Source organism: Colius striatus, chromosome Z (genome assembly GCF_028858725.1).
Source record: "Colius striatus isolate bColStr4 chromosome Z, bColStr4.1.hap1, whole genome shotgun sequence".
Taxonomy (NCBI): domain Eukaryota; kingdom Metazoa; phylum Chordata; class Aves; order Coliiformes; family Coliidae; genus Colius; species Colius striatus.
This window is the reverse complement of record NC_084790.1, coordinates 1,941,432-1,966,683: the sequence shown is the minus strand read 5'-3', so window position 1 is coordinate 1,966,683 and position 25,252 is coordinate 1,941,432. Positions and strand designations below refer to the sequence as shown.

At 54.4% G+C, this 25,252-nt stretch overlaps 2 protein-coding genes across 10 annotated transcripts in view; one reads left to right on the top strand and one right to left on the bottom strand.

Moving 5' to 3' along the window:
* Window positions 1–1,039: 1,039 nt before the first annotated feature.
* On the top strand, window positions 1,040–4,100 carry LOC133628840 (transmembrane ascorbate-dependent reductase CYB561-like). Its single transcript, XM_062018583.1, has 5 exons — window positions 1,040–1,342; window positions 1,463–1,561; window positions 2,666–2,769; window positions 2,851–3,008; window positions 3,473–4,100. The coding sequence occupies exons 1-5, from the start codon at window positions 1,141–1,143 to the stop codon at window positions 3,669–3,671; spliced, it is 762 nt and encodes a 253-aa protein (XP_061874567.1). The 5' UTR covers window positions 1,040–1,140; the 3' UTR covers window positions 3,672–4,100.
* Window positions 4,101–5,699: 1,599 nt separating this feature from the next.
* Window positions 5,700–25,252, bottom strand: part of LOC104557622 (protein TANC2) — a 306,816-nt gene continuing 287,263 nt past the window's right edge. For all 9 annotated transcript variants that reach the window (XM_062018045.1, XM_062018041.1, XM_062018049.1 and 6 more), the window contains 6 exons: window positions 23,268–23,443; window positions 22,436–22,568; window positions 20,705–20,796; window positions 18,268–18,414; window positions 16,431–16,531; window positions 5,700–12,901 (listed from right to left, as the gene is read on the bottom strand). In XM_062018045.1, the coding sequence (XP_061874029.1) occupies window positions 10,948–12,901; window positions 16,431–16,531; window positions 18,268–18,414; window positions 20,705–20,796; window positions 22,436–22,568; window positions 23,268–23,443 (2,603 nt within the window). In that variant the 3' untranslated portion in view covers window positions 5,700–10,947. The remainder of the gene's footprint in view (window positions 12,902–16,430; window positions 16,532–18,267; window positions 18,415–20,704; window positions 20,797–22,435; window positions 22,569–23,267; window positions 23,444–25,252) is intronic.

Below are 25,252 nucleotides of genomic sequence, written 5' to 3'. Positions count from 1 at the left end.
CACTCAAACAGTTTGGCCTTGTGTTTCAATGGAGCTGTTTGTGTTCCAGCTTCGTCCCATCACCCCTTGTCCTGTTGATACAACAGAACAAAGTGCTGCCCCAACCTCCTGACACCCACCAGTGAGATCTTGGTCACTGTGAATGAGCTCCCCCCTCAGTCTCCTCTTGTGCAGCCTGAGCAGCCCCAGGGCCCACAGCCTTTCCTCAGCAGGAACATGCTGCAGTGCCCTGATCACCCCGGTGTGTTGTGGGGGGCTGTGGGGCCGCTCCGACTGACACGTCACCCCAGCACAGGGGGTTTGCTCCTGTCGCTGCGGGTCAGCCTCGCTCACCCTGCGCCGCCTTCCCCGGGCAGGGCCAGCTGGGGTGCTGTGGGGGTGAGCTGGGGCAGGGGCAGCACTGGGGGGTGGCAGGAGCAGGCTGGAGGCTGAGAGTGGAGCCAGCAGTGCCGGAGCCGCCTGTGTCTGTGTGTCTGTGTGTCTGTGTGTGTGTGTCTGTCTGTCTGTGTGTGTGTGTGTGTGTGTGTGTGTCTGTGTGTCTGTGTGTGTGTGTCTGTCTGTCTGTGTGTCTGTGTGTGTGTGTCTGTCTGTCTGTGTGTGTGTGTGTGTCTGTGTGTCTGTGTGTGTGTGTGTGTGTCTGTGTGTCTGTGTGTGTGTGTGTGTGTCTGTGTGTCTGTGTGTATGTGTCTGTCTGTCTGTGTGTGTGTGTGTGTGTGTCTGTGTGTCTGTGTGTGTGTGTCTGTGTGTGTGTGTGTCTGTCTGTGTGTGTCTGTGTGTGTGTGTGTGTCTGTGTGTGTCTGTGTGTCTGTGTGTCTGTCTGTGTGTGTCTGTGTGTCTGTGTGTCTGTCTCTGTGTGTGTGTGTGTGTGTGTGTGTGTGTGTGTGTCTTTCTGTCTGTCTGTCTGTCTCTGTGTGTGTGTGTGTGTGTGTGTGTGTGTGTGTGTGTGTCTGTCTGTCTCTGTGTGTGTGTCTGTGTCTGTGTGTCTGTCTGTCTGTGTGTGTGTGTGTTTGAGGCAGCGCCGGTGACGCAGCACCAGGAAGCGCCCGGCGGCGGCTGCGTCAGGTGAGGGTGAAGGTGAGGGAGGGTGAAACCCCCACCCTGGGCTGTGTTTGCCCTCCCTCCGTGTCCCCTCAGGTCTCCATGGAGCCAGCCCCTCCTCCCCACAGCCCCTGGGGCCTCTCGGCCTTGGTGGCGGCGTCTCAGGTGCTGGGCCTGTCGCTGTTGGCCACCACGGGCGCCTGGCTGGGCCGCTACCGGGGCGGCGTGGCCTGGCACAGCCCGCTGCAGTTCAACGCCCACCCTCTCTGCATGGTGCTGGGCATGGTGTTCCTCCAGGCTGACGGTGAGCAGGGTGTGCAGCGCCCGTGGGGCCTGGCTTCGCCCCCTCGCGCGGCCATGGGTGACGTGGGGCGCTGTGGAGGGGTGTGTGGCACCCGAGGGTGCTCAGCTCTGTGTCTGGCAGCTCTCCTGGTGTATCGGGTGCTGAGGCGGGAAGCCAAGCGCTCCACCAAGGCTCTGCACGCCCTGCTGCATGGGCTGGCCCTGCTCTTCGCCCTCGTGGGTCAGTGAGCCACAGGGATGAGTGAGGAGGAGCATGGATGGGGTTGGGTCCTGCCCTGGGGGCAGAGGGACGGATGGGGTTGGATCCAGGGCAGGGGGATGGCTGGGGTTGGATCCAGGGAAAGGGATGGATGGGGTTGGATCCAGGGCAGGGGGTGGCTGGGGTTGGATCCAGGGCAGGGGATGGCTGGGGTTGGATCCAGGGCAGGGGATGGCTGGGGTTGGATCCAGGGCAGGGGGTGGCTGGGGTTGGATCCAGGGAAAGGGATGGCTGGGGTGGGATCCAGGGAGAGGGATGGCTGGGGTTGGATCCAGGGAAAGGGATGGCTGGGGTTGGATCCAGGGAAAGGGATGGATGGGGTTGGATCCAGGGCAGGGGATGGATGGGGTTGGATCCAGGGCAGGGGATGGATGGGGTTGGATCCAGGGAAAGGGATGGCTGGGGTTGGATCCAGGGAAAGGGATGGATGGGGTTGGATCCAGGGCAGGGGATGGATGGGGTTGGATCCAGGGAAAGGGATGGATGGGGTTGGATCCAGGGCAGAGGGTTGGCTGGGGTTGGATCCAGGGAAAGGGATGGATGGGGTTGGATCCAGGGCAGGGGGATGGATGGGGTTGGATCCAGGGCAGGGGATGGATGGGGTTGGATCCAGGGCAGGGGGATGGCTGGGGTTGGATCCAGGGCAGGGGATGGATGGGGTTGGATCCTGCAAAAGGGATGGATGGGGTTGGATCCAGGGCAGGGGATGGCTGGGGTTGGATCCAGGGCAGGGGGATGGATGGGGTTGGATCCAGGGCAGGGGGTGGCTGGGGTTGGATCCAGGGCAGGGGGTGGCTGGGGTTGGATCCAGGGAAAGGGATGGATGGGGTTGGATCCAGGGCAGAGGGTTGGCTGGGGTTGGATCCAGGGAAAGGGATGGATGGGGTTGGATCCAGGGCAGGGGATGGCTGGGGTTGGATCCAGGGAAAGGGATGGATGGGGTTGGATCCAGGGCAGGGGATGGCTGGGGTTGGATCCAGGGCAGGGGGTGGCTGGGGTTGGATCCAGGGCAGGGGGTGGCTGGGGTTGGATCCAGCCCCAGCTGTGCCAGGCTCCTCTCCTCAGGCATCGTCGCTGTGTTTGAGTCGCACCGGGCCAAGGGCATCCCCGACATGTACAGCCTGCACAGCTGGTGTGGGATGGCTGCCTTCCTGCTCTACCTGCTGCAGGTGAGCGCTGGGGACTCCCTGGGTCCTCTGAGAGAGGGAAGAGCCCCTACAGCACCCTGAAACGTCCCTGTACCCCAACAGTGGCTCCTCGGCTGTGGTTTCTTCTTGTTCCCTGGTGCTTCTTTCTCTCTCCGTGGCCGGTACAAACCCCTGCACATCTTCTTTGGCATCGCCCTCTTTGCCCTCTCCATTGGCACCTGCTTGCTGGGCATCACCGAGATGCTTCTCTTCAACATCAGGTGGGTGACCAAGCTTGAAAGGGGGGGTCTGTAGCCCTTCAGACCTCCCTGACCCTCAGCCCTTGTTCAAGCTGTGGCTACTAGATCTCCTCCACCCCGAGGCCTTTAGTTCTGCTGCTGAGTCACTTCCCAACGTGACGTTTAACAAGGGCTGGATCCTGCACCAGTTTTCTTTGGGGATGGGGTTAAAACCCCTGAGTTGCTGCTCTGGCAGGAGAGTGTTGTCACCCCCTCATGCCCCTGAGGATGGGGCATCCCAGGAAGCAGGGGCACCTCTGGCAGGGGGAGGTGCAGTTTGCTGGCACCAAGGACGTGGTGGCACCTCCCCTAAGTGAGCAGCACCCAGCCTCTCCCCTCTTGGCTCTGATAACAGGGAAAAGGCAGCTTCCCCAGGGGGTGTGTGCCCTGAGGATGAGGAAGGGTTGTCCCAGCCACACTCTTGAGCATCTCCCTCACCCCTACAGTGACTCCTACAGCAGCTTTGTGCCCGAGGGGGTCCTGGCCAACACCTTGGGGGTGCTGCTGGTGGCTTTTGGGCTGGTGGTGGGCTACGTGCTGACACGGGACGACTGGAAGCGCCCGCAGCTAGCTGAGGAGATGGCTCTGTCCATGGACTTCAAGACCCTGACAGAGGGGGACAGCCCTCTGAGCAGCAGCCACTGATGTCCCCCAGCTCCCACAGGCTCCTCACGGTGCTGGTGGGATGTTCCTGTGTACCCTGTGCCTTTGGGGTTCTCTGTGGCTCAGGGTGACAAGGACACGCTTGTTGGTGTCACGTTGCCCGTTGGCTTCAGCCTTGCTTGGCCTCCACTTTCCTTGGTGAGCTCACCAGCACTGTGGGCACAGCTGTGCCAGGGGCAGAGGCTGGCAGGGGCATGAAGGATGGGGGGGCTCAGGGCAGTGGGAGCCCAATGGGAACCCCAAAGGCCCTTCTCAGTGCTGGTGGGCAGAGGGGACGCTTGCCATGGCTGAGATTTACCCTCCCTGGCAGCCCAGACACTTCAGTGTCTTTGTGTGCAAAGTGTTTTCCCCTTCTCCCATGGTGTTGTCTGCTCAGTGGATGCTCCTGACTCAATAAATGTTTGCAGTTAACCATGTTCTCCTCCTGTCTCTGCTCCCCCAGCTCATCCTTTACCCTCGGGCTCCCATGAGCTGGGGGAGCTGCCTGAGGGTCCTGGGGAGGGATTTGGGATGGGATTGCTCTGTCCAGACCCTGGGCCAAGCTCCCAGAGTTGCAAGGCTCAGCAGTGACTACGTGAAGGACTCTGTGGGGACATCTCCAGGGCCTGGCCATGCACTGGCTGTGCCCAGGGAAATGCCCAAGGCCAGGAGAAGCTGCATCCCTGAGACGTGGGCTCTGCCGAAAGCATCCTCTCTTCCTTCTGGGAAGAAACCATGTGGATGAAGCTCCCAATCCCAGTGCCACGAAGCAGATGCAGCCCCAAAAAGGCCCAGGCTGGAGTTTCTTTTGCCCACAACCCCACTGTGCCATGTCCTTCCAGCCCTGCTCCCAGCTGCCAGGGGTGTTCAGCTGCCAACCCAAACCCTGGCTTTGGGCAGGGCTGCAGTGAGCAGACATTTGGCTTCTGGGGGAGCTGCAGGGCTCCAGAATCCACAGCACCAAGCTGTGTTTTCCACAACTGAAAGCAGAAAACTCCCTGAGGCAGTTTCTCCCCCTGTTTTATTCAGGTCTCTTGGCTATGGGCAGCATCTTACACCCCAGAGGCTGTGCTGCCATTCAGCCAGCCCTGCACAGGCTGCAGGCTTGGGCAGAGAGACATCCAATGCCATTCAGCAAGGGCAAGTGCACAGTCTGGCATCTGGGAAAGAACAAGCCCATGTAGCAGCACAGGCTGGGGAATGAAGAGTTAGAGAGCAGGGCAGGGGAAAGGGAGCTGGGGGTGCTGGTGGGCAGCAGCATGAGCAGGAGCCAGCAACGTGGCCTCGTGGCCAAGAAGGCCAATGGCAGCCTGGGCTGGATGAGAAGGGCTGTGGGCAGGAGGTGCAGAGAGCTTCTGCTCCCCCTCTGCTCTGCCCTGCTGAGCCTGCAGCTGGAAGATTGTGGCCAGTGCTGGGCCCCTCAGTTGCAGAAGGACAGGGAGCTGCTGGAGAGAGTTGAGTGCAGGGCCACAGAGATGCTGAAGGGAGTGGAGCATCTCCCTTGTGCTGAAAGGCTGAGGGAGCTGGGGCTCTGCAGCTGGGAGAAGAGGAGCCTGAGGGGTGAGCTCATTCATGTTCCAAATGCATCAAGGCTGGGTGTGAGGAGGCTGGAGCCAGGCTGTGCTCAGGGATGGCCAATGACAGGACAAGGGGCAATGGGGACAAGCTGGAACAGAAGAGGTTCCAAAGCAACACAAGGCAGAATTTGTTCCCTGTTGAGGTGAGGGAGCACTGTCAGGGGCTGCCCAGATGGGCTGTGGAGGCTCCTTGTCTGGAGCCATCCCAACCCAGCTGGATGAGTCCCTGTGTGCCCTGCTCTAGGTGGTGCTGCCCTGGCAGGGGGGCTGCACTGGATGGGCTTCCCAGGTCCCTTCCAACCCTTGTGATTCTGTGACCTCCATCCCCTTGGTGCCAGCCAGATCCTCGCTGTCCCTGGCTCCGTTTCCTCTGCTCCTCACACACGGGTTAAACACCAGGCCTGACACCCTGTTCCAAGTGTTAACCATTTATAAATAAGTACATTTTGTTTCTTTTCATACATACAGTTTTCATTGTACAGATTACAACCTGTATACATTGGGGGGGGAAGGGTGACAGGGAAGGGGAAGGGAAGGCATTCTGTTGAACTTTTCACATCTATCTCACAGCTCACATGTACAGACAAGAAAACTCTGCTCAAGCAAATACAGCAAAGGACAAGAAAAAAACCTCCCTTATGTTTTCTTCTTTCCTGTATGGATGAGGCCCAAGAGCCTCTTGCTGTTGGCAGGGGCTGCTCTTCCCACTGCCCAGTATCACGACTGTGTGGTGTTGGATAATATCAGTAAAGAGAGAAACAGAACATGCACTGAATAATATACTGTACAGAGGAAAGTCCTTTACATCAGAGTTATAGAAAAGCTAAAGGAAAACTGTTAAGTGTCTTAAAGATCTTCCCAGCCAAGTGTCTCAGAGGATGGCAACTGTACAAAGCACAGAGTGGTGGTTGGTGGTGGAGTGTGTTTGTACCCAACTGGGGTCCTCTCGGGTGTGGAGACGGGAGGGAGACGGAAACACCGATGGGGAGGAAAGAAAAGGGCTGGACAAGGAGAGGAGGGGAGGGGAAAGTGACACTGGCAGCACTGGCAGAGTCCCCAAAGAGTCTTTAGGTGATCAAATGGAACTTCCCACAGCAGCCAGTGCCAGGTTGTTCTCAGTGCCCCGGCCAGGCAACCCCCATTTCCACTCCCCCCACGCTCACCCAACTCACCCGGGCAAGGGACCAAAACAAGTCTGTTGGCAAACCAAAAAGCAGCTCTGTGTGTTTTCCCAACTCAGGGTTCCGTCCTGTTGGATGAGCCTTGGGGCTGTTGACTCCCCCAGCACCTTGAAATGAGCAGGAAGGGTGGGTTTTGGTGCCCGCTGGCTCTCGGCTGCTGTCGGTCGCGGGTGAGATCCGGGAGTTGGACACGGACGTGTCTTTGCTTAAGGAATTGAGCCCTTTAGTGTTTGGTTTTAGAAAAAACAAGACTTTGATTGGATGAAAACCCAGCAGTTACTCACACAAACAACCCCACAAGCTGAACCAAAAAGCAAACCCCACACAACCCCAGGCCCAAGGCAGGGCTTCACTCCCAACCGTTGTGCTTTGTGTCCCCACGCTCGCCCCCGACAGACTTTGGGCACGGGGGAGTCGAAGGCAGAGATCCCAGCAGGTCCAACAGCTCTTCCCCTAAAGCCCTTGGCTTTGTACAACACAACCCCCCCTTCACTTTGGAGACAAGAGTTAGCTCCACCTTCCCCAAGGCTAAAAGAGCTGGCGGCAGCTCCCCGTGGAGCCCCCTCTGCCAAGGAAGGTGGAGGACGAGCAGGCACACACTGGCTTGCTTTCCTCTAGGTAAGGCTGGCACTTGGAGAGGTGAGGGAGGGGAGTTTTAAGCTCAACTTCTTCTGGGGAACCCTGAATCAAGGGATTGAATCACTCCACATCTCAGCAGCCCCTTGGTTCCAGCCCTAATCCGAGTATGGCTCAGGTTGGGTTTGTCACACACGCACACGCTCACCAAAGCTTGATGGGAAGGGTTACAGGAATCTGAAGGGTAAAAGCTACAAGTTCAGTGCTTGGCAGGACCCTCACTGTGGGTGCTGGTGCCAGGGGGAAGAAGGGCACACTTGGTTTGTCAGGAGCCATCCTGCCTGCAGCCTCCCGAGCGGCGCTTTGGCCTCTGGAGATGGATCCTGAGGGATCTGTCTGTGAGAAACTTTCCCCTTTCCTAAGCACCAACTGCTTTCAAAGCTCTCCCACGTGGCTGTGGGGATCCCTGCAGAACCCTCTGCCAGGTGGGTATCCCCTCCCCTGCGACAGAGCATCCTCCCCAGCTGGGAGCCAAAGCAAGAGGTGGTGAATCCCTGCTGAGGGCTGTGGCAGAATCCCACCCCCCCAAGCTGAGAGAGGTTTCAGGCTGGCAGCTGCATCACCAGAGCTCAGAGCAGCTGTGGGCAGAGCAGCAGATCCTCAGGCTTTGGTTATCACCCCCCTGAAGTGGCTCAGGAACCTGTTTTACTGGGTTGGGCTGAAGGATCCTGATTGCTCGCCCGGCAGGGCCTTGCCGGAGGTGCCAGTGCAGCTGGGAAGGGCACTGCTGGCAGCATCACCCCACATCTTCATTACTCACTGCATCACTACACACATAGCATGGACAGGACAGCACCTGACACTCTCCACATGCTCCCCCAACACAATCCAGGCTGCTCAGAGCCAGGCCTAAGATGCAACAGCGAGCTGCCACCAGCTACCTGAGCCTCGTGCTCCACCAAGCCACGCTCACAACAGCAGGCCACCAACTCCTCACTGCTTCTTGCCCAAAAACATCGACCTGGAGGACACAGGGGACTGTGTGAAGGGTTTTTCCAAGGGATTGGTGTGCTCCTTCCCTACCTGCAGCCTGCAGCAGCCACCCTGCCTCAGCTGCCCCTTAGAGAATCGCTGGGGGAGTGCTTTAAACCCACAGCAAACCATTTAGCAGTTAAAGGAACGCCTCCATCTGCTTGGTGCTTATATACAGGAGTCACTTCTCGTGCTATAATGCTCTGATTCATTGCTCTGCTCCTTCCCCTTTCTTTTCCCCCATCATTTCTTCTTGAGAAACACACTGTGAGACAAGAGCTGGGTTTGCTGTTTCCTACTGAAGACACTGCTCAACGCTTCAGCATCCAAGGGACTGAGCACAGGACCGAATTCAAACAGTAAAGTACACCCATGTCCAGAGAGAGAACAGCTGGAAAGCCATCAGTGCAAGAACCCTGTGAGAAATGGCAACACAGGGTCACTGTGAACAAACCAACCCCTGCACACTGCTGCTTATTCAAACCTCTCAGCTGCTTCTCTCAGCTTAGTGCTTAAAAGTGGGAGCTGTTCTCTTTTGGTCCCTTAAAAACCAGCTCCATCGACCCCTCAAAGTGAGACACACAAGTGCTGGGAGGGGATGTTTTGGAAGGGAAGTACCTGGAGCATGAGGGAGTGAAGAGTGAAAGCAAAGCACAGGCAAGTTCTGGCAGCAGCCTGTTTGGATCACACGGGGATGGGGCTGGATGGGGCTTGGTTTTGCCTTTCAAAGAAGCAACTCAAGGTAGGAAGCCACTGGTTAGGTGGGAGCTGCTTCTGCAGGGGGGTTGGATTGGGATGATCTCTAAAGGTCCCTTCCAGCCCCTACCATTGCATGAGCCTATGATCAGAAAGCTGGAGGTGTGGAGTGAAGCCAGTTCTGCTCCAGGAGTGTTGTGGATGGGGGAAGGAATCGGTTGCTCCTTACAAAGCAGAACATGCTGCTCCAAAAAAGAGGAAGGAACCACAAAACCCATCATGTGCCCTTAGCAAAGAGAGAACTAGTGTGTGGAGATGAGTGTCCCCAAGGCCACGGGCAGCTCATCCCAGTGAGGGGCTCCCCCAGACCAGCCTCACCTCATAAAACCTTAGAACAAAGCAAAGAGCCACCTCAGGAGAGAAAACACCGACCTCAACCCAAGTGCTGGCTTGGGCAAAGACCAGAGAGCCCCACAGAGCATTAAAAGCTCCAAATCCCAGAGAAGAAACTGCTCCTGAACGCTCCCAAGGTGTCTGTGGGACACAAGCTTCCACCATCCTGAGGTGTGCACGTCCCAGCAAGGAGAAAGACAACAACAGAAGCCCCAGTGAAGCCAGGTTTTGCTTCAGAGTCTCAGACCAAGGCCTTGGCTGGTATGAACTGATGTCAGCAGAGGCTGGAGCCCATGGGTTGATTCAAGAAGTCTTGCAATCTGTTCTCACAGCCCTTTGGAAACTGCTCTGCACTGAAACCCCTCTGAGGAGTTGATATGAGTGAGGCTGAACAAGGGCAACACATGCACTGTTTTGCTTTGACACAAGCTCTGGGGTTCTCCCTCTCCCATCCTCTGTCCTCAGTAAGCGAAAAGGCAGATTACAAAGCACCTCCCACCACCCCAAAGTAAGAAATGAGGCTGTAAAGAAAGCTCCTCCACCCTTCCCCAACCCTAAAATGTCAGAAGAGGACTGAGAAGCCACTGAAAACCCTGTAAAAAAAAGGGCAATGTCTTGATGTGATTGGCATTTGGCTTCAAACAAGGCCCAAACCAAGAAACCAACCCAAACAGACACCAAATGTCCTCAGACAGATGGCAGAAATCAGTCAGGAGTCTCTTTCTTTTAGCTACAGCCCTTGAAAAAGCCAAAGATGGTCTCTTGGAGGGATCGAACACTGGGATTCAAAGCTGCAGGGTTGGGCTTGCACAGGACCTTCCTGTCTCAGGAACCAAAATGCACCATTCTAATCAAATCCAGTGAAAACAAACCCAAAAGGGGCATTTTTCCTCCTTCAATCCTGTTTTCTAAGCCTGCTCTTTTGGTTTTCCTTGCATGTAAATAACCTCCCATCAAATAAACTCCCAAAGCCTGTGTGTGAGGGCTCTGTTCATGGTGGGGAGAAGCTGTTGCTTCTCAGCTCCAACCACGAGAGGCTTCTGGCCATTTCCCTCTGATTGTACAAAGGAGCAACTGGAATCTCTTCTTGGAAAACCAACCCTGAGCAAAACCAGGGTCAGGGGAACCCAGCAGGTAGCCTGGAAAGCAGCAGAGCTGTGTGTGATTCCCACCTCTCTCTGCTTGGTGGGGTGATTAAACAACAAAGGGACTGGATTGCTGGGTGAAGCAGGATGCTGGCTGTGCATAGCTGCTTGGTATTTAAACATATCACGCCCTTGGCTGCTGTGGATCATCTGCTCCTTGGGTTTAAAAGAGGCAAAATGACCCTGGCTGGCATGGGGACTTGGGGAAAAGGCTCCTGTGATCCCTGCTCTGCTCCCTCCCACTGGGAACTATCCCTCTCAGGTCAAAAAGGAACTGCTTTAAACCGTCTCTTGATAAAAACAACCCCAGAAAAGAGCTGGTTTATCCCCTGCTGAGGAGGGAGATGCTTCTGGACCACCCCATGTATTCAGTATGATCCTGCTTGGGAGCTTAGCTGGATTTGGCCAAGCTCTAGTGGAGTGGCTGCTGTTGGGGGTTTGAGGGTCAGCTGGGGAGGGGATGTGAGGGCTTGCAATGGCTGTGTGGCCACCACACAACAAGTACCAGGAGCAACTTGGTCATGGAGCTACCAAAGAGAAACAAAACTCATCATCATCATCATCATCATCACCATGAGGAATCTGCATGGAAATCAAGCTCGGAAGTGGTGTGTGTGCGCTGCAAACATGAGGGAAAGAGGAAAGGGGGGGAAGGGTCTTACTCCAACAAGCGTTCTTTTTACACATTAGACTCCACAAACGGTCTCTTTGGTTTGATTGGGGATGTTTGCCCTTGCCTGGAGTCCCTGGAGAGCTGCCTGTAGAGGTTGTCCTGGTAGGCCTGAGCCACAGGCAGCGTCCTGGCTACCTTGACGTCCGGATACGAAGAGGCTTGGGTGACTCTCTCCAAGAGATCTCCCCGAGACCCATTAGCCAGCATCCCATGGGGGCTGTAATAGTCTTCCTCTAGCAAGTGGCCATTCTGTGCATTGTTGGTTTTGTTATAAAAGGCAATGTTGCTGATTGAAGAAGGTGGGCTAAACGATTCAGGTTGAGGGAGGTTACCGGGAGACGTCGGGCTGATGACGCTGTCCACTGACGACACGGCCCAGGTCCTGCTCTGTTGATGGAGGTGTGGGTACTGTTGAGTCCGAGCTGTTTTGTCTATAATCCCCATGAACGGGGTGGTCCTGGAACGAGCTGGTTCGCTGGGGTAACCCCCTTGAGTGGGGGACACCGGCGAGAGTTCGTCGCACGACCTGTCGTAAGCTGGTTTGAGGGGGATCTCCATCTGCTGGATGGAAGAGGAAGGGCGGAAGTTGGGAGCCAGGTTGGAGGTGGAGGAGATGCTGTTGCTGGAGGGGGAGAAGCGGAGGCCAACGCTCTGGGAGTGGAGCAGCGGCCTCGGAGTCGGCGGGTGAGGTTTGATTTCGCTGGCGTTCACCGTGATGGGTCTTCTGATGATGTGAGACACGTCTGGGGAACCCAGCTGAGAGGCGGGGAGGGGAGAACGCTCCAGGTCCAGCTTGGAGTGACACACTGGGTAGTAGGAAGCGGACTGGCTTCTCCCAATCTGAGGTGTCTGGCTGTACCTCATCCCTCCCCTGTACGCTGAGGAAGGTCTCTGAGGAAGGTCTTCTTTAGCCAAGCCTCCGTGCTGGCAGATGGCTCCGGCGCTGAGGCTCGCCTGCACGTGCTGCACGGGCCTGCTGTCACCCACAATGCCCCCAATTGAGCCCTGGTAAACCAACCTGCTCTGGCTGACCCCCATTTCCCCCGAGGCCGACTGGTATTTGCTGGCCATGGAGTGGGCGACTTGGCTGTAAGCACCGCTTGGCATCACAGAGCTCGAGTGAACCGCCGAGCTGGGCTGGTTGCTCCTCACGATCTGAGCCTTGGCTGGCTGAAGCCTCAGCCCTTGCTGAGGCACTGCCACGGGGAGCTGAGGCATCTGGAAAGATCTCTGGGTCATCTTGGACAAAGGGGACTTTGGTCTGCCCGGGAGCTGGCTGACGGCGCTGGGTTCCTGCTGGTAACGGACCGGGGAACCGGACTGCGACCGGTACACGCTCATGCTCTCTGCTGGGGGGCTGGCACGGTACTGGGGGCCCCTACGAAGAGGAGAAGGTGGTGGGCTTTGATATTCCTTGCCTTGGCTACTGACTGGAGGTGGGCTGAAGCGGTACGAGGAGCCCTGGTGAGCTGGGGACGTGTGAGGAGGACTGGGTCTGTAATGTGAGTTTTGGTGAGTGGGAGATAAAGCAGGAGAGGTGGATTGGTAACCTTGCCTGGTGGGTGAACCCACAGAGCTGCTGGACCTGAAATCAAAGACCTGATGAGAACCAAGAGGTGAGCCAGAAATATAGGCAGAGTCCCTGTGAGCAGGGGACTGAGGCGGGCTCTGGATGATGGGCAGCCCTTGGTTTGGCCTGGCTTCCGTCTGCAAGCCGATGGAAACGTTCTCTACATCCTGCTCCAGGTATTCCTCCTCAAAGAGATCTTGCACAGGGTAGAGCTCTTCGTGCTGAGCTTCAGGCTCGGGCTCGGGGGGAAGCGGTGGTGGTGGAGGCTGCTGCTGCTGCTGGACCTGCCTGCACTCCTCTTCCACCCGCACCAGCAGCCGCTGGATCTCCCTGTTGTTGGGACACAGCTTGATGGCCTCGTTCAGGTCCTCCAGGGCTGCTGAAAACTGCCTGCTTGACAAAAGGGATAGAAAAGGAGAACTGGAGTGACTCTGGTTTGGGATGGGAGGCCCTTTCAAGCCCACTCCTGAAGCGGTTTGGTTGTGTTGGCGCTGGTTGGGAGTGTTACCCCTCGCTGCCTCCCTCAGACCCCGCCTCCCTCAGGTTCACTTCAGCCAAACTGAAGGGAAACTTCAAAAAGGGCAAGAAGGATGACCTGGGTAACTACAGACCCACCAGCCTCACCTCCATCCCTGGAAAGGAGATGGAATGACTTATGCTGGGTGCTGTCTCCAGGCATTTAAAGGACAAGAGGGTCACTAGGAGCAGCCAACATGGCTTTACCAAAGGGAAATCATGTTTGCCCAACCTTCCTTTTCTAAACACATAAGCAGGGGGTAGTGCAGTAGATGTGGTTTATCTGGATTTCACTAAAGCATTTGACACCCTCTCCCACAGCATCCTGGCAGCAAAAGTGAGAAGGTGTGGGCTGGATTGTCAGGGAGTGAGGTGGGTTGTGAACTGATTGAAGGGAAGAAGGCAGAGAGTTGTTATCAATGGGGCAGGGTCTGGTTGGAGGCCTGTGTCCAGTGGAGTCCCTCAGGGGTCGGTGCTGGGACTGGTGCTGGTCAATCTATTCATGAATGACCTTGCTGAGGGAACAGAGGCACTGGCAGCAAGTTTGCTGATGATACTGAACTGGGGGCAGTGGCTGACACCCCAGAGGCTGTGCTGCCATTCAACCAGCCCTGCACAGGCTGCAGGCTTGGGCAGAGAGACATCGAATGACATTCAGCAAGGGCAAGTGCAGAGTCTGGCATCTGGGAAAGAACAAGCCCATGTAGCAGCACAGGCTGGGGAATGAAGTGTTAGAGAGCAGGGCAGGGGAAAGGGAGCTGGGGGTGCTGTGGGCAGCAGCATGAGCAGGAGCCAGCAACGTGGCCTCGTGGCCAAGAAGGCCAATGGCAGCCTGGGCTGGATGAGAAGGGCTGTGGGCAGGAGGTGCAGAGAGGTTCTGCTCCCCCTCTGCTCTGCCCTCCTGAGCCTGCAGCTGGAAGATTGTGGCCAGTGCTGGGCCCCTCAGTTGCAGAAGGACAGGGAGCTGCTGGAGAGAGTTGAGTGCAGGGCCACAGAGATGCTGAAGGGAGTGGAGCATGTCCCTTGTGCTGAAAGGCTGAGGGAGCTGGGGCTCTGCAGCTGGGAGAAGAGGAGCCTGAGGGCTGAGCTCATTCATGTTCCAAATGCATCAAGGGTGGGTGTGAGGAGGCTGGAGCCAGGCTGTGCTCAGGGATGGCCAATGACAGCACAAGGGGCAATGGGGACAAGCTGCAACAGAAGAGGTTCCAAAGCAACACAAGGCAGAATTTGTTCCCTGTTGAGGTGAGGGAGCACTGGCAGGGGCTGCCCAGATGGGCTGTGGAGGCTCCTTGTCTGGAGCCATCCCAACCCCAGCTGGATGAGTCCCTGTGTGCCCTGCTCTAGGTGGTGCTGCTCTGGCAGAGGGGTTGCACTGGATGGGCTTCCCAGGTCCCTTCCAGCCCTTGAGATTCTGTGATTCTGTGAAATGTTGCCAGTCATTCTGGAGAAAAGGGGAACACAGGCCTGAGATGGCACAACCCAGACTAGCAGAACCTCTGCAGTGTGTGTTACAGGCTCATTAATCACCACTCACAGCACCACGATGAGCTTGGCTGGTGCCTTAAGCAAAGGGGCCACCAAACCATAGGTAGCAAACGAGCCAAGCTCACCACTACCGTAAACAAGAGCAGCTCTGACAGAGCTGCAACTGCCTACAGCAGTGAAAATCCAACTTCTGCCTGATGCCAAGACCATCCAGTGCCAGGGCTGGCTCCAGAGCTCAGGGGCTCCCTTGGGTCAGTGCTGGAGGCAAGCCTCCTGCTCCCTGGACTGTGCTGATCCCTGGGGTGCTGCTGAGCACAAACTGGGATATACAGAGGAAAAGCTAAAGTGGTGACAGCTTCCTCTGCAGAGACCTGTGCTCAGTGCTGGGCCCCTCACTCACTGCCACAGGGACACTGAGGGGCTGCAGCGTGGCCAGAGCCGGGCACAGAGCTGGGGAAGGGGCTGGAGCACAAGGGGCTGGGGAGGGGCTGAGGGAATGGGGGTGCTGAGCCTGGAGAAGAAGAGGTTGAGGGGGGACCTTTTAACTCTCTGCAACTCTCTGCAGGAGGCTGTGGCCAGGGTAGAGGTCAGTCTTTGCTCTCAAGTGACAGGACAGGAGGGAACAGCCTGAAGCTGCACCAGAGGAGGTTTACATTGGCTATCAGGAAAAAGGCCTGTCAAGCCCTGTGCCAGGCTGCCCAGGGAGGTGAGGGAGTTCCCATCCCTGGAGGGATCCCAAAGCCATGGAGCTGTGGGGCTGAGGGCCATGGCTTAGTGGTGGCCATGGCAGTGCTGTGGGAGTGGTTGGACTCAAAGGTCTCTTCCAACCTAAACACTTCTGTGGGGAGGCTGATATCATCTGGAAAGGAACTCAGTTCTTATGCTTCCTTACAAGTGTTTTGGAAACAATGGGGAGGAAAACCACTAAAGGGAAAGTATTACATCAGTGTGGCTCAGCTTAGCAGGGCTTCTCTGCAGAACAGAAGGTCACAGCTTCACCTCCCACGCCAAGGCCCAGCAGCACAGCATCGCCCAGGTGTGGGTCTGGTTCCACACATGGCCTCCAGCATGGAAGGGCAAATGGTGGTGGTGTCTGCTGAGCTCTCCTACTTGCACAGTTGGACTCAACACACCTCAGCCTATGGGTGATGTTCTGCACTGCCGTGAAGAGCATTTTGGCTGCTGCTTCAACCCAAGAGGTGCAATGCCAGTGCACCCAGCCCATGGGCACTGGGCTCGACAGCAAACCTCCTGCTCATTTAGGAATGGCATTGATTGGTCCTGAAATGAATCTCATCTCGTGTCTTTTAGCCTTCAGGGAGGTGAACAAGAGCCAGGGCTCCACCTGAGATGCAGAGAGAACCCAGTGCTGCAGTTGTCTGAGCACAAGGGCTGAGAGAGCTCGGCGGCTGGCACAGGCCTTGCACAGTCACTGCACAGCTGGTCAGAGGTTTCTGCCTTGCAGAAAGTGCTGCAGGACAGAGAGGCTCATGGGTTTGAAGGCCAGAAGAGATCACAGTGATGAATGAGTCTGCCCTCTTGCATAACACAGGCCACAGGGCTTCCATGAGTCACACTGTGCTTCGAGCCCAAGTTGTGGTTGAACTCTAAAGCGTATTTCTGAAAGAAGCCCCAACTTTGGTGACAAGCTTTCCAGTGCAGGAAGATGTTCAGACCAAGTTCAACTGAGGTAAACCTCTCCAAACATCTACATCCCTCTAGTCACCTGAAATCCCCAAATGAGGCAGGGTGCTACTTGGGAGTCTGAGAGGTTTGTAAAGTCATTCATGAACCTTCCCTCGCCACTTCTTCCCATGGGGACACTGGGGTGGGGTTTTAGAGGGTGGATTGTCTATGTTGGTGTGGCCAGGATTGAAGAGATGAGCCCCATGGCTCTTCCCTTTCCCTCTTTCCTCACCTGCTGCTGCGTTTGGCCCTTGCTCTTGCATAGTAAGCTTCGTAAGACTTCGGTTTCAGCTCCAGTGCTTTAGTAGCAAACTCCTCGGCCATTCCAAAGTCCTGTCAGTACAACAGGGGTGCAGGTTAATGGAAGAGACACAGAAACAAAACCCAAGATACAGTTTAGGAAGAACACAGGTCTGTTTTCTTTTGGCATGTACCACAGAAAAACTCAGTGGTGGCACTGGAATGTTTCACGTGGATTCGACATCGCTTCCAGGCCAAGAGCTACCAGGGCACAACCAAAGACTCAAAGCCAGATGCTGACAGCAGCTACAGAGGCCAGAGTGCCACTGGCTCTGTTCTCACTCACTATGTCCCCAACAAGTGCATGCAATCCCTCTCCAGCAACCTGCAGGCTTGAGGGAACATCTGGTCTTGCAAAGAGTAGAATGTAATCTCGTGAAGGGGTGTTTTGTTTCTCCAGGCTTGGAACCAAGAGGAAACCTTTCCCACGCCCTTTTGCTTCCCCCACTCTGCAACACAACTGACAGGCTTTGAAGGGGCTGAATAAAACAGCACATGAAGGAAGGGGTTATGATATCTCAGTGCTTACAGACAGGATTTGCCTGGCAAAGGTCCCCCCTTGCAGTGCCCCTTGTTGTGTTCTTCCCTTCCTCTCCCTACACCTCGCTCAGGACATTAGTTTGAGAGCAGGGAGAGGGTGAGAGCAGACACTGCTCTGGGTGCTCAAACCCTGCCTGCTCTCCTCCCTCACCTTGTCCTGAATGCTTCATGTACCACTAAGCTCAGCTGAAGCTCTACCCACTGCAGGGGCTTTCCTTTCACAACCAAACATTGCTTTGGAATGCTGACTGAGGAGTTCTGGAATTAAGGACTAAGGAGGACTCAAAAGCTCTTGCTGTCTCATGCTTTTGTGTGCACCTTCAGTGGCAGTTACTGAAGACACCTTGCCTATGAGACTAAACTGGGACTGTAGTCAAGAGGTAGGTACCTTTAGGGTAGGTACCTTCCTCCAGGTGCAAAAGCTGCAGGAGCCCTTAAGAAGCCTCTGAAATTCTCTGTGACCAAACCTGGGATTCCCTGGTCCACAATCCATCAAAACCCTTGTCCTTAAAGCACAGGCTCAGCTGCAAGTTGTTTTAAAGAGCTTGGTTGTTCATCAGTATTAAGCTTGGACTCCCACTGCTTGTCACCTTTCTCCCTCACAGCTTCAAGCCGTGACAAGGAGCCCCTTTCCCCATCCAGTGTCACTTTTGCTGAGACTTTGCTTTCTTGAGTTGCAGAGGTGAAAGCCTCTGCAGGCAGAGCAAGGGGGAGGTGGCACTTGTCTGCTGGAGGAACAGACAGGCTGCAGGAGTCAGTAGGTAGCTGTTGCTAGATTGGAACAGGGAGAGTGACAGTGATCTGGCAGTTCTGGGAGGAGAGGGAGTATGTGGGGGTGTTTTCTGGATGAGTCAGTGCCCTGGGGAAGTGCTAGCCCCCTAAGCATATGCTCCTTCCTTTGAAATTCATTAGCATTCAAAGGAGCACATCTCTTGGCTCCTCCCTCACCACTGCCCTAGGAATGTACAAGATGCCTCCACCCCCTAAATTCCCATCATCATCAAAAGGGAGTGATAAAACATGCAGAAAGCTCTCAGCACAGCAAGGAATTCTTCACCCTCAGAAATGCAGATGAAACCATTCCTTCTTCCCTAGCACAAAGATGTCAAGTGCTCTGCCTAAGGACAACCAGGTTACAACAAGAATTCAGAGGTTAAGGCACAAGTAGAGGCATGGACACAGGTATAAAGGACAGGGAATGACAGGGCAGGAAGAGTGGGGACACTCACGTTCATTTTCCTCCGGCAGCGGGAGAGGTTGAGCAGGAGGGAAACCTTCAGCTCACGGAAGGTTTTCAGGTCTTCTCCAAAGCCTTCCCTGGGGAATTTTTTCAGAGCATACTGGTAACGTTGGGCAGCTTCTTTCACTTTACCTTTCTAACAGAAGGAGAACACATGGAAGCATTGAGGGAGAAAACACTGAGGAGAACACATCATAGAATCACAGAATGGTGGGGGTTGGAAGGGACCTTTAGGGCTCATCCAGTCCAACCCCCCTGCAGAAGCAGCTCCCACCTAGATCAGGGAGCACAGGAATGTCTCCAAGTGGGGCTTGAAGCCCTCCAAGGAAGGAGCCTCCACACCCTCCCTGGGCAGCCTGGGCCAGGGCTCCCTCACCCCAACACTCAAACAGTTTGGCCTTGTGTTTCAATGGAGCTGTTTGTGTTCCAGCTTCATCCCATCACCCCTTGTCCTCTCACTGGATACAACAGAAAATAGTGCTGCCCCAACCTCCTGACACCCACCAGTGAGATCTTGGTCACTAGGAATGAGCTCCCCCCTCAGTCTCCTCTTGTCCAGCCTGAGCAGCCCCAGGGCCCACAGCCTTTCCTCAGCAGGAACATGCTCCAGTGCCCTGAGCATCTTGCTGGCCCTGTGCTGGCCTCTCTGCAGCACTTCCCTGTCCCTCTGCAGCTGGGGAGCCCACAACTGGCCCCAGGACTCCAGATGAGGCCTCAGCACATGTGGCAGAGCAGAGCAAAGGGGAGCAGAAGCTCCCTGGCCCTGCTGCTGGATCCACACTCTGCTGGATGCCCCCAGGCTGCCATTGGCTTCTTGCCCACGAGCCCACGTTGCTGCTCATGGGCAGTTGATTCTCCCCCAGCAGTGCCAGCTCTGTCTCCTGGAGCTGCTCTCCAGCAGCTCACCCCCAGCCTGTGCTGCTGCAGGGGCTTGTTCCTCCCCAGCTGCAGGACTCTGCCCTTGGTGACCCTCAGCAGGTTCCTCTGTGCCCAACTCTCAAGCCAGTCGAGACACTGCTGGATGGCAGCACAGCCTTCTGGGGAAGCTGACCACTGGGCAGTTGACTTCAGACAGACCTCCCCCTCACCAAGTCCCATGAATGTTTTAAGTGATTAAGGTAACATGACCTCACTATTGAAGCTCTTTTCTAGAAAGCAAAGCCAGAGCATTTGATCTGAGCTGGAAATGCAGATGCCTTGTGCAAGCTGAGCCTTCCCATTTGTTACAGAGTTGTCAGGCTATGGTGGGAACCATGACAGAAGCTCTCTTCACTTGATACAACTCCCATCAGGTCCCTGGATGGATGATCTTTTGAGCTGGGTGATGGCAAAACCACTTCTGGAGAACACCCTACACCAACAGCTTAATCCACACCAGGAAGGGTAAAGAATACAAAGTGTTGGCCTCATGAGTAGAGTTCCTGGGGCTCAGGGGAGCCTCTGTAATACCAAAGCTGCTCAAGTTGGATAAATAGGTTGAGGTTCATCTCCTTGGGCTTTTGATGTGTTAAAATTAGGTGTCTGCATCTCAGCCTGTCAACTGGATCCCTTTTATAGTTATTGGAACACACTAGTCACCTTCAAAGGGCTATTTTGGGTACTTATTTTTGGGATGGGATGATCTGTGCCCTGGAGGGGAGGTCAACCATGGCAGCTAGGGTTGAAAGAAGGAGGGCAAAACAGGATCTAGGACACATGATGACCCAGACATACATTTTGCAGCTACCAACAGCTTTAAAACCTTGTAGGCTCAGGTTTCTCAGCTGTATCATGTATCTCTGGCAGATAACTCCCCTTACAAAGCCAGCTTTGCATATTTTCTGCCTCACCCTTAGAGCCAAACAGTGAATCACTGTTGTACATTTGGTGTGTGTAAATCTCCAGGTTTTAAAGATCAGCTTAAACACACAGCACAAAAAAAAGGCTCTCATCTCCCATGGGCTAAAGGACAGGACAAAGCCATCTGTGTCCTGACAACCTGTTCTCACGGCAAAAAGCTTCTTCCATGAGTATTCTTCTAGGATCTAGGATCTTGTTGCCTTGTTCCACAGCAATGAGCCCTCTAGGTAAGGACAGTGTTGCCAGATCTGATGCAATGCCATCAGCACTTCGAATCTCTGTAAAACACTTGGGTTCTTGGTGGTTTGCTTTTTGTTTTCAAAGAGGAAATGAAGTGCTGGCTCAAATCCAGAATGCACAGAGACTTGGCTTGGCTTCAGCTTCATTAGAGACTTGGGCAATTGATCTTCCCCTTTCCCAACCCCACTAACCAAAACCAGTTTGCAACACAAGGAATTGCTGTGAGCAGTAGTTTTTTACTTGCCAGGGGCTAAAGCAGCAGCACTGCTCAGTCCAAACCCCTCACACAAACTGCTGTGAGCTGCATCTGTTCCAGTTTTCTTTCCCCAAACTCCTTTCTTTCTCACCTTATAAAACATGTCTCCTTCCTCCATCAGCTTGCTCAACAGGATGATCATGATGTCTGGTTTGGAGGTTGCCATCGCCCATGTTGCTGGACCTGTAGTGTACAGGATGCATGATGGGTAAAAAACTCATACAATGCAAGGGGTGGTAGGAAGCTGGGTGGGAAAAAATAGATCCTGGGGTGGGAATTTCTGCTGGAGAGAACAACTTGGCATGGTCAAAAGGGGCAGAGCACTCCAAATGGCTGGAGCTGACAATTCCTCTCACAACATCATCCACATGGGAATGGTTTTTATCTTTGCAGTCATTAAGGGCCAATCCCAGTCACCACCACAAGTAACAAAGGGCTGGGAGATGCCAGGAGTCATTTCCACAAGAGGGCAGTGCTGACTGTGGAACCAGCTGGGGCTGGGGGGGGTGGAACCAAATAGCGTTGAAAAAAGGACCAAAAAAGCCCCAATAAAATCAGAGTGGTTACATAAAAGCACTGCTAAAGGAGGAAGTCTGCAAGTGTGCTGGGAAAGCTGCAGTTTGACTGTGGATAGGTGGTTTGTGTTTCATAGAAGCACAGAACGGGAGGGTTGGAAGGGAGCTTTAGAGCTTATCCAGTGCAACCCCCCTGCAGAAGCAGCTCCCACCTAGATCAGGGAGCACAGGAACGTGTCCAGGTGGGGCTTGAAGACCACCAAGGAAGGAGCCTCCACAGCAGATTGTGATTTCCAGCTTCACAAGATGTGAAATACTAGAGAATCCATCAAGGTGGAAAATAGAAGGGAAAAAGGCTGATGTCTTAAGTGCTGCTGGTGCAGGAGCCATCGCTTGGGCTGGGGACAGGCTGGCTCTGCCTGTGCAGTGCCAGTTGTCATCTCAGGGCTAACACTGGGAGGGAAGGGGTGGCAAAATCCAGGGACAACTCGTTAGTGTGGGTGAAGAGGAAGTCAATAATATTCTATGAGTAGATTCAGTACATTTTTGGGGGGGGGGGTTAGTTTTTGAGTTCAAGTTATTCTCTGCAACAGTCATTGAAAACAAATTACTTGGAGGTGAGGTAAATTAAAAGAGATTAGAAGTGTTTGGGATGCATGCAGGCTAAACGAAAAGAGGAGAAAGCAAGGCTGACAAAGCTATCAGATCCAAGCTGATGCTGACAGCAATGAGCTTATACCTCGTGGGCGACTCGGTAACGTCTGACAACCTTCAAAGAAAGGAGAAAACAAAAAGTTGTAGGAGAGAGGGGAGGGGGGGGAAAAAAATGGATGAAGGTGGGGAAAAACAAACCAAAAAGGAAAAAACAAACAAACAAACAAAAGCAGCTGTGAGAGGCAGGCAGCAAAGAAGCCAATGCACCAGCAAAATCCCCTGTCACGGGCCAACGTGAGGTGAGCAGTGCGGGGTACACTGAGGTCTGGAAGCATACACAGCAGCAGCTCACAGCAATGCATGGACAAGAGGACATTTGTTGACTGGTGGACTAGTAAAGATAGAAAAAGCATTACCAGAGGAAAGACCTTGCTAAAGAAACAGTTGTGGATTAACTTATTTGCTTAAGTAATATGACAGCAAAACCACCCAGAATGTAACAAGGACACCCCGTTCGTAAACAAGGCACTCGGGACTCGCTGGGGGAGTCTGAAGCAGCTGCTGGGGTTGAGGCTGCCTCTGTGTTTTGTTTTACATGTTTTAGGAAGCCAACCCCACTGCTCAGAGTGCAGAGGTTATCCCCTTGGCCCTACCTATCTTTGCTCCTTTCTTCAAGAGGGTGACGACCACCGAGGTGTTGCGGCACCCCACGGCCCTGTCGAGGGGACGCATCCCGCTGTAGTCCACGTGTTCAATCATGGCTCCATGGTCCACCAGAAACTGAACCTGCAACAAGAAGCCCAACAGTCAGTTCTGCTCTTGGGTAAGACCTTGGAGGACTAGCAAAATTTTGCTCTGCTCCACTGCTCAGGCTAAAACCACCTCTAGAAGCTCTGAGGGTGTGTCAGTCTCGTGTTTTGTCCCTCTGGGGAAGCTCGATATGCTTTTGGAGGAGGGGAAAGACATTGAAGTTCTGGTGCATGAAGGGCAACAGAACTTGGCAAGCATCTGGAGAACAAGTGTGATGGGAAGCAGCTGAGGGAGCTGAGGGTTGTTCAGCCTGGAGAAGAGGAGGCTGAGGGGAGACAGGATCACTCTCTGCTACTCCCTGACAGGAGGCTGCAGTGAGCTGGGGGTCGGTCTCTGCTCCCAGATAATGAGAGAAGAGGAAACACGGCTCAAGTTGCCCCAAGGGTGGTTGAGATTGGAGCTGAGGAAGAACTTTTTCCTTGAGAGAGGGTTGTCAGCCCGTGCCAGACTGCCCATCCCTAAAGAGATTGAACAGACACATAGCTGGGGTGCTGAGGGCCATGGTCAGTGCTGGCCATCGCTGGGTGAGGCGATGGGTTGGACTCCACGAGCTTCAAGGTGTCTTCCAACTGAAACAATTCTATGTGCTTATGGCTACATCAAGCTGACCTGCACTGTCTTAAGGCTTTTAAACCAACAGCCCCTCTCCCTCTGCAGGTTTTCCAGGCCACTCACCACCTCAGCATCGCCGTAGAAAGCCGCCAGGTCCAGCGGGGTGCGTCCGTTCTTATCGGCGTGGTCGGTGGCAGCTCCATTCTCCACCAAGGAACGCACCACGGAGAGATGGCCCTTCAGACACCCCCAGCTGAGGGCTGTCAAACCCTCTTTGTCCATCAGAGAAATGGAAGCACCTGAAAGAACAAGCAGCAGTTCGCTTCAGAGCTCTCTCTTGTTGTGCACTAGAACAAACCTTCTCTTTAGTGGCAAAGGCTTCTTTTGAGAGAGCTGTGTCCATCATCACTACTTACTTTATGAACATTTCTCCTAGCATGGATCCCACCCTCCATGGCAACTTCAAATGCACTGGGAAGGAGCTGTGGCAAATGATTTTATTCACACCAAGCTGCAAACTTGTTTCACACCTAGCTCTGTAGGCTTTGCTGGCACCAAACATCTTCTGAGCAGCAGGGTGGGTTTTGACATTCCTCATCTGAGACATCAATCTTTTTGAACTGTTTTGAAGCAAAGCCCATTCTAGCCTGGGTGAGTCAGAGATGAAGACCATTTTGCTGTTTCAGCAGGTCATGGCATAGCAAAGGGAACTGAGTCAACTCAGCTTGGTTCTTGTACAAAAGCACATCTTTTCCCCTCCTCTTTCCCCAAATCGACACCATTTCCAGCAGTATTTCTCCCTGAACGTTCCCCAGTATACACAACCTTGTGGGATCAACTCCTGCCAACTGCAAGCCCAAGGAGAGAGGGATTTGACATTTTCTTGAGTGATGAAATGGTGCTGCCACACTGATGGGTCAGTGCAGCATATGAATCTCAACAGTGGCATGAAGTGAACGCTCCTTCTTCATCGTGGCACCAAGACGAGTCTTGTCGCCATGGCACAGGCAGGGCTGGGGCTCTCCAGCCTTCTTCAAGGAACTGCAGCTACCTGTGGGATGCTCCTGCCAGCAGGCTGGGATGAAATGCTGCTGCAGTGGGTTTTCTCCTGTGGGTAAACTCCAAACTGCCCAGCAGGAGATGTCCACTGGCTCCAGGTATCTCAGCAAGTGGGGGGAATGATGTGAAGTTCCCAAACCCTCCTGTTCATCCTGCTGTATCCTCAGTTGCCCAGCTGATAAGCTAACTGACAGCTCTTCCAGCTTGCACAGCTTTTTCTATCAGGAGGAGCACAACACATGAACATTTGCTTGGGGTATGTTCAGGAAGCTCTGCCCAGAGCTCTCAGCACAGCTCCAAACATCTTGCTCACTGCCTTAAGTGCCAGTGAAGGGGGTGGCAAACAACATCTGGAGCAATCTGGTGTGCCAAGGAGGGCCACTGCCTCCAAGGCAGCTCAAATGTACAAGCTGAGGCATAGCAACATCAACTCCCAGCATCTTGCCAGCCTTCTCTCTTCCTGCTGCACGCAGGAAAGCCTTCACCTTCTGTGGAAGCCCTCCAGATGATCCTCAACTGACCCAAGGCAACCTTTTGCTCAGTAAAGCAGGATAAAGCCTCATTTAATTCCTTCTGCTTTGTACCAGCTTTCTTGCAATTATACCATCAGAAGTCTTCTCTTGTGTATTGCCTCTGACTCTTCTGGAGCAGGTCAGAAAGCTCCTGCAAGAGGAGGGAAGGCTGGAAAGCCACATCCTTGCTCCACCTTCCCACTCTTCTGTCAGGCCAGTGGAAGAGACACCGCACAGGGTGACAGGCACAGACCTCAGGGTATCACTGCAGCAATTCAAGCTGAAGGTATAAGTGTCTAACCCCTGATTGACTCTGGAGGCATCTCTTGCTCCTCTGAGGATCTCTGATCTCTAACTAAGCTTTAAGGCAGTCAGACATGAACCAAACTGATGCCAGTGGCTTAAGGTGACCTCATGGGATGGATCCCTGCTGCAGTGGGAAAGATGTTGTCTGGGTAAACCCAGAGCCAGCTAGAGAAAAAAGAAGAAACTGTTGACACTTGGAGCATCAAAAAGCATCAGGGAGCAGCTGGGGAT

What these genes read in the sequence shown, in the direction of transcription:
- LOC133628840 (XM_062018583.1), top strand. Translation starts at nt 1,141, where the DNA reads ATGGAGCCAGCCCCTCCTCCCCACAGCCCCTGGGGCCTCTCGGCCTTG. An exon ending in CCTGCTCTTCGCCCTCGTGG is followed by an intron (nt 1,562 to 2,665) that starts GTCAGTGAGCCA and finishes TCCTCTCCTCAG; the next exon opens with GCATCGTCGCTGTGTTTGAG. An exon ending in TCCTGCTCTACCTGCTGCAG is followed by an intron (nt 2,770 to 2,850) that starts GTGAGCGCTGGG and finishes GTACCCCAACAG; the next exon opens with TGGCTCCTCGGCTGTGGTTT.